The sequence below is a fragment of the Vespa velutina genome, chromosome 9, assembly GCF_912470025.1.
Source record: "Vespa velutina chromosome 9, iVesVel2.1, whole genome shotgun sequence".
NCBI classification, from domain to species: domain Eukaryota; kingdom Metazoa; phylum Arthropoda; class Insecta; order Hymenoptera; family Vespidae; genus Vespa; species Vespa velutina.
In genome coordinates, this window is record NC_062196.1 from 7204517 (window position 1) to 7212016 (window position 7500).

The 7500-nt window shown below is 24.9% G+C and overlaps 3 protein-coding genes across 6 annotated transcripts in view; 1 reads left to right on the forward strand and 2 right to left on the reverse strand.

Moving 5' to 3' along the window:
• The window catches only part of LOC124951797 (nucleoside diphosphate kinase), a 1697-nt gene extending 870 nt beyond the window's left edge, over nt 1-827 (forward strand). Inside the window, exons 3-4 of one of the 2 annotated variants that reach the window (XM_047500699.1) lie at nt 1-192; nt 460-827. The exon at nt 1-192 is cut by the window's left edge and continues 59 nt beyond it. In XM_047500699.1, coding sequence (XP_047356655.1) covers nt 1-181 — 181 coding nt within the window. In that variant the 3' untranslated portion in view covers nt 182-192; nt 460-827. Of the gene's footprint in view, nt 435-459 lie in introns of those variants that run through there. The other variant, XM_047500698.1, reaches the window with a different exon arrangement.
• A 188-nt stretch (nt 828-1015) lies between these two features.
• On the reverse strand, nt 1016-3343 carry LOC124951798 (glyceraldehyde-3-phosphate dehydrogenase, testis-specific-like). Of its 2 annotated transcripts, none has more exons than XM_047500700.1 (4): nt 3202-3343; nt 1587-1775; nt 1366-1504; nt 1016-1269 (listed from the first exon to the last, which is right to left on the reverse strand). In XM_047500700.1, exons 2-4 carry the CDS (start codon nt 1750-1752, stop codon nt 1167-1169), a joined length of 408 nt encoding a protein of 135 aa, XP_047356656.1. In that variant the 5' UTR covers nt 1753-1775; nt 3202-3343; the 3' UTR covers nt 1016-1166. The 2 variants fall into 2 exon arrangements, with proteins under 2 accessions (XP_047356656.1, XP_047356657.1); XM_047500701.1 differs by having other exon boundaries at nt 1587-1800.
• A 928-nt stretch (nt 3344-4271) lies between these two features.
• LOC124951799 (lipopolysaccharide-induced tumor necrosis factor-alpha factor-like) overlaps nt 4272-7500 on the reverse strand; it is a 3902-nt gene continuing 673 nt past the window's right edge. The window contains exons 1-4 of one of the 2 annotated variants that reach the window (XM_047500703.1): nt 6172-6988; nt 5472-5589; nt 5255-5399; nt 4272-5169 (exon numbers count right to left, since the gene is read on the reverse strand). In XM_047500703.1, coding sequence (XP_047356659.1) covers nt 5067-5169; nt 5255-5399; nt 5472-5565 — 342 coding nt within the window. In that variant the 5' untranslated portion in view covers nt 5566-5589; nt 6172-6988 and the 3' untranslated portion in view covers nt 4272-5066. Of the gene's footprint in view, nt 5170-5254; nt 5400-5471; nt 5590-6171; nt 6989-7500 lie in introns of those variants that run through there. The other variant, XM_047500702.1, reaches the window with a different exon arrangement.

Below are 7500 nucleotides of genomic sequence, written 5' to 3' on the forward strand. Positions count from 1 at the left end.
AAAGAATTCAGCTCCAGGTACGATTCGTGGCGACTTTTGTCTTCAGGTTGGACGTAACATAATTCATGGTTCTGATTCGGTCGAATCTGCTAATAAAGAAATAAAGTTGTGGTTTGGAAATACGGAAAAGGATAGTTTGATAGATTGGGCATCTTGGGCTGAAAAATGGATCTATGAATAAATAGCCAAGAGGTAATATTTTAAGGGAATAGATTTTTAAAAGTTATATATCTTTTAATATGATCTATTCCTTTTTAAAATTAATATTGTTAAAACTTTGCTATACTCGGTAAAAAATTGTACATATATTATTGAATAGTCTTTCCAAGACACAATAAAAAATACTCTTCCAGGAAAATTGCATGGTGTATTGTATGTTAAAGCTTTTATAATTTAATAATTCCTTTAAATAAATATATATATATATATACATATATATTGTTTCTCACTCTATCATAGGTAACATTTTTATTACACACTGCCATTGTTAAAACTATATTCTTCAATCCTATAAAAAAGTTTCCAACCTGAAATAAAGTGGAATAAATGTCTTGTATTACTTATGCAAGTACTTTTGATCACACAGAAGCCTTATAAGCAATAATTATCAGACGTCTATAAATCAATTATCAACCTGTATTAATCATTATTAACAAAGATAATAAGAAAAAGATTAAATATAGTTATGATAAACATGGACAATAGGAACTGATATTTAAAAAAAACAAATTTAATTACAAAAAAATACTTTTCTGTATCAACTCAATACTCTTATATGTTTATATGTATATGTATTCATCGTAATAATAAAAAAAGTATACAAGTAATTGTCTCTAGAATATATTGAATAAACTATACCTATATATATATATATATATATATATTGAATAAATTATTTATTCTTAATCAATATAACAAAGTTTTATTTTTAATAAATCTTTGATTTTATATATTAAGTAAAGAAATTCATTATTCTTTGTATATGAAATTATATTAATGAATTAATTACTGTATATAATAGTTAAGACTGTAAAATGGATTGGTTTTTTTATAAATAAAAAAGATCGAATACATTCTCAAGCATAAAGTAGATAAGAGATAATAAAGGAACGAATGTAGAAAAAATAGGATATATTTCTAATGAGATATAGTATTGGTAAGATTAATCAATTGTTAGATTGTCCTAAGAAATTTTTACATGATGGACAATAATGTTTCTTTCTTAAACAATCATCTATACAATAAGGTATGGGTGCGCAGCAACAAAATCTGAAAGGAAAATAAAAGAAAAATATATATATTTTCAATATTTTAACATATTCATTAACGAATTAAATAATTACAAGAGATTTTATATGATCTTACCCCATTATGCAAAGAAAAAATGCTATTGCATGTGTCGTAACGGTTGCTTCGGTCTCCACTTCACTTAATATTTGTATACCACAATATGGGCATATCATTAATCGTGGTTGTGATCCAAAACCTGCTCCAATCACCACATCTATTAATTAAAAATCGTTTAATTAATAAATCAGATTAGAACAAAATGCATTAAGAAAAATGTAATAAGAAAAAAAATATACTCTGTCGTAGTGGTGGTGGCAGTGGTGGTGGCAGTGGTGGTGGCAGTGGTGGTGGCAGTGATGGTGGTGGTGGTGGTGGTGGTGGTGGTGGTGGTGGTGGTGGTGGTGCATATCCGTAATAAGTAGGGGGAGGAATAAAATTAGGTGATGGTAAATCTTCATTCATATTGATTTTTTATCGATAAATATCTATAAAAAAGAATTATTCGATCTTCTTTAGAAAGATCGAATTGAACTTTGTTCGATGATTCGTAAAAGACATAACAAGTGTTTATTATTTCACGATGCTTATACCGATTTACAGAAACGACATAATACATTTGAGAAAATATCGAATGAAATTTAAGAAAATTTAAGAAAATTTAAGAAAATTAAACGTCAATTTAATGATGATTAATGTATAATCATTCCAATAATTATTTTCTCTTCCCCCCCTTTTTTTTAGTTTTTTCTTTTTTTTTTTTTTTTTTTGTTATTTTTATAATTGTTGACAAATGAGAGAAAGCTGAGTTTCTTATCTTTTAGAAGAGTGAGAAAACATTATATAAATATAAAAATATTTATATTTAAAAAAGAACAAGAAAAATCTTTTCAGAGATGATCATAACATTGTTTTTCTTCGTTAATCTTTAGCCTTTAAAAATCATAGATTTTTATACAACAACGATAAGCGATAAATAAATACCCTATATATTATCATCATTACCAATGGAGATAGCGTTGATCGATCTTGAAATAGTAAAAATTAAGAAAATATATTTGTTTTGTCGCGTGTTTTATTAATTAGATTATAATCGTGTGTTTTTGGTACGAATTAACAAAGTTTCCTATGTTTTTTTTCCTTTTTTCATTCTTTTTAAAAATCAACAATTAACCAAAATATTAAAAAAAGAAAAAAAAAAAAAAAACAAAAAACAAAACAAAAGCAAAAAAGTCTTATTTCCTACGAGAAATAAGAAAATACATATGAAAAAAAAATTCTACAATGTTTAGAACATCTTAATACGTATATATATATGGATCAATTCACTGATATCATTTTATTTTCAATGGAAAACTTTTTCGTTCTCGTGGTTTAAAAAAAAACATAAATTTATCCAAACTATACTCGTTTGACGATGACGACGACGACAATGTTTCATTGCGTCATTAAATTGAAGATTCATTTTTAATATAAATGAATCTCTTTGTGTATATTCTCTAAAAAAAAAAAAAGAAAAAAAAATATATGTGAAAATTATAAATAACGAACGAACATAAGGACGATGCGCGATTACTTTATCATTCATTGAAATGAAAAGGAATTGCGTAAACCAATAAAACTGGTTTTCCTTTTTTTCCCCTCTCTTTTTTTTTTTTTTTTTTTTTTTTTTTTGATTCGTATAATTCATAACTCTCCTTAGATACGTAATTATTGCATTTGAAGCCGATGTGAATCTACAATACGTATTTCCTCTTTCTCTCTCATATATATATATATATATATATGTTTCTTTTCTTTTTTTTTTAAATCTCTTCTTTTATCCTTTTTGTTTACCTTTAGAGAAATTCCTTATTTAAACAAAAACTATTATACGAATATAATAATACAGATTCGTAATAATCCGATGTTTACCTTATACAGTATCACAATTCGATATCTCGTAAAACTATTAAATAAATCCAAAGAAATATCGATTCACTTATTACTTGTTCACTGTTCACAGACAAACTGAACTCAAGATTGATTATTTCTTACAATGTATCGAGTAAAAATAAAAGACATTTTTCAATGGGGGAAAAAAAAAGAAAAAAAAAAAAAAAATCTTGATTAGTTTCTACGAAGCAGTATGATTCAATTCAATTCAATTTGATTCAATGTACTTCTTTCCTTGATTTTTATTTATTCATTTATTTATTTATTTATTTATTTATTTATTTTCCTTTTTTCTTCTTTTTTTTTTTTCCTTTTGATCCTTTTCCTTTTGAATCATTTTATTTGATTTCCAATTTCTCTCATTGACGAATTTTTTTTTATGACATGACGTCATTGCGCATTTGAAGGGAGTAAAAAGGGACAGGGATAGGGTGTTCTTTGATTAAGATTTTTTCCTCTTAGGATTTTATTCATCGTTCAAATTTTTTTGTTACGATTTTATTGATGTTGTGCAACTTTATTGGAAGATATAATAATCGAAGAAAAATCTTATCTAATTTTTAATACGAATGCATTGTTTATCTCTGACACGATTTCTTTCTCTCTATCTCTCTCTCTATAGGTATTAATTAATCGAATAACTCGTATTCCTAAAATTCTTTCATTTCCTATATTTATATTTATAGAGATTTTTTTAGATGAAACAATTTTCTTTCATCTGAAAAAATCTCTCTCGACGAGTTAAGTAAAGAAAAATTATTATTATAAATAATCATAATATTATATACAATCTAATACCGCATATTGAATCTAATCAAACCAAATTATTTACAAAATTTTACATTGATAAAAAAAGAATTATTAGAACATAGTAAATATATTATTGCGATTACAAAGAATGATCTTTTATTAAATAGTCACACCCTGTATAAATTAACGTTGTTGTTTGGAGACAAAGAAAAGGATTGGATTTGTGTAACAGCTAGAAGATAATAATTTGAGGGAATAAATTTTTCAATATTATATATTGTTTAATATAACTTGTTTCATTCTAAAATTAATATTGCAAAAATTATGCTTTATTCAAAAAAAACAAAAAAGAAAATTATACATGAATTAAGTGATCTCTCTAAAAAGCAATAAAAAAAATACTCTTACAGAAAATATAGCTGGCATTAATATATTGTGCGTCAAAGCTTCTTTAGTTTTATAATTACTTAAAATTTTTGGTCATACTGCCATTGTCCATTTATATATAGATACACACACATATACATATATGCATTTACCGTATCAAAATAATAAAGAAAGTATACAAGCAGAAATAATTTTTAGAATTTGTTGGTTAAACTATGTCTAATATATATATATATATATTTGTCCAATTTTAATATATACATATATATTTTTTTTTACTTATATAACAAATTTTTATATTTAATCATTAACAGTATCATAAAATTGAATGCAAATTTACGGTTCTATACATTAAGTAGAAATTCATTATTCTTTGTGTGTGAAATTGTATTAATAGGAATCCATAACAAATTATCTAATCACAAACAATACTTATAGATATACTATCATAATAATTATTTTTCAATTCTTATATATTTAAGATATTCAAAAAGGTTAGATATTGTATTTCTAAGATAGAAAGCACGATTGTTCACAATTAATAGAACTTTCTTTATAGTTTCCAGTTTAGGAATATATATTTATAAATAGAAGAAAAATAAAAGAAAAAAAAGATAAAACAGATTCTTTATCTATTCAAAATAGATAAGACAATAAAAGAATGATAAAAGGAAGAACAGCATGTATTTCTGTATTAATAAGTCAAATCAATTGCTAGATTGTCCTAAGAAAGCTCTACATGATGGACAATAATGCTTCTGTATTAAACAACTATCCATACAATAGGGTATGGGTGCACAACACCAACATCTGAAAAAAAAAAAAAAAAAAAAACATTTTCAATCATTTAATATATCCCTTAACTGAATATAATAATTAGAAAAGATGATTTTACCCGACAAGACAAAGTATCAGAGCAAATAAATGTGTCTTTGTGTTGGATTCACTCTCCACACAAGTGGATATGCTACTTCCACAATATGGGCATGTCATTTGTTGTGTAGTTGATCCAAAAGAGATACCAGGCACGATTATCACGTCTATGAATGAAAAATCATTTAAATTAATTAAAAAGAAAATCAATAAGATTGAAAAAAGGAAAAGTTACATACTCTGATGTTGTTGTGGTGGTACTGGTGGTGGTGGACCACTTAAGTTATATGCAGGAGGTGGAATAAATCCAGGTGGAGGTGCATCTTTACTCATTTTAACTTTTTAATTAATAAATATCTGTAAATTGGTATTATAAATATTAGAAAGATCTGATCAAATTCGTTTTTGTTTTCTTTCCACAGAAGACGCAACAAGTGTTTCTTCTATATTCACGATGACTTATAACAGTATATACGAACGACGTAGGTATTATATTCATGAAAATAACGAATGAAATTTGATATTTAAATGATATTGCAACGTTGCCTTTCAATCTCGAGTATTATTATTCTATAAATCATAGTTTACTATTATTAATTTTTATTCACGATTACGTTTCAATTATAAAAATATTTTATCTATCGTTAACAGATCTTTATAATATATTGCAAAATTTCTATTTTTATAAATATACGTATTCCTATTTATCTTGAAACGTAATCGAAGATTAAAACGTCGCTTTTATCGACGATCGAATTAATAATTGTTTTTATAATTATTTTTTTTTCTTTTTTTTTTTCTCTCTCTCTCTTTTTCTTTTACACGTAATTGTTTAACAAATGAGAAGAAAGTTGAGTTTCTCATTTGGTAATAGAACGTGAGAAAAAAAGAAAAAGTATAAACAAAAGGAAGTAAAAAAAAAGAAAAGAAAATAAATACTTGTCCAATATTATGATGATATTTTTTTTCTCGTTAATCTTTAGCGTGTATTATACAACGACGATAAGTGATAAGATAAATCATCCTATGTACTATCATTATCGTCAATTTATTTTCTTTATCTTTGTTAGGTTTTCCATCTTGAAAATCGATCGTTCTCGAAACGTCCATTAGAGGTAGCACGATCGATATTGAAAAAAAAAGGGGACAAATTAAGAAAATATATTCTTTGTGTTATATTGATCAAAGTGTCGTCGTTTTTTCTTTTCTTTTGTTTCTTTTTTTTTTTTGTTTTAACGTTTTCGAATATTCATTTTCTTTTTTTTTTTTTTTGCTTTTTTTTTTTTCATTTTAAGAATCTACAATTAACCAAAGATTCATGAATATTTACTTCTACACGTATTCGGCCATTACAAACGTACGAATAACCAATCAGCATCCATTGAATTTCATCTCAAAAATACAGCGTAAATTTGAATTTCGTTAAACGATCTTATAGGCAATGAAGTCAAATTGTATATCTACGTGATTATTTTGTAATTATTTATTAATTAGTACTAACTCGAGTGCACGAATATCATTGAAATAATGTTAGTAAATTGATAATATCAGACTATGACTTAGGTTTAGTTTTTCGATCAAGCGTTAAATCAAAAAATATAATCAATTCAAGAAATATTTGTAATATTCTACATATCACTTTGTTTTTAAAGGAGACAAAAATATATTTAATTTTTATTTCTGATTCGATCGATCAGAGATGAATAAAAGAATATCTTGAAAAATGTGATTTAAATAGTAGATAATTGCATGGTCAGAATTTTAATTCTATCATATTATAATCGAGCATAATGAATTTTTAGAATGGCTTTTTAAAAAAATTATGATGACATAACGAAGTCGATGGAGGAAAAAAAAAGAAGAAAGAAAGAAAGGAAAAAAAGAGAAGATCTTTTTTCGCTGCAAGAAGAAAAAAAATTCAAAATGGTAAGAGGACATGTATATATGTATGTATATATGTAAATCAATTTGCTAACATCATTATCATTAACTGTAAAAACTTTCTCCTTTTCCATATTTAGAAAACATCATATATTATTCTCAAATGACATTTATTTTACGCAATAACATAATTGATTCATCGGAATCTTTATATATATATATATATATATATATATATATATATATATATATATATATATATATATATATACATTTTTTTTTTTCCAAAGAACAATATGTATGAGTCATATAATCGAATTTAATCCTTATCTATAAATCATGATGTATGTTAGTACAAATAATTATCGTACGATAAATCATGACTTT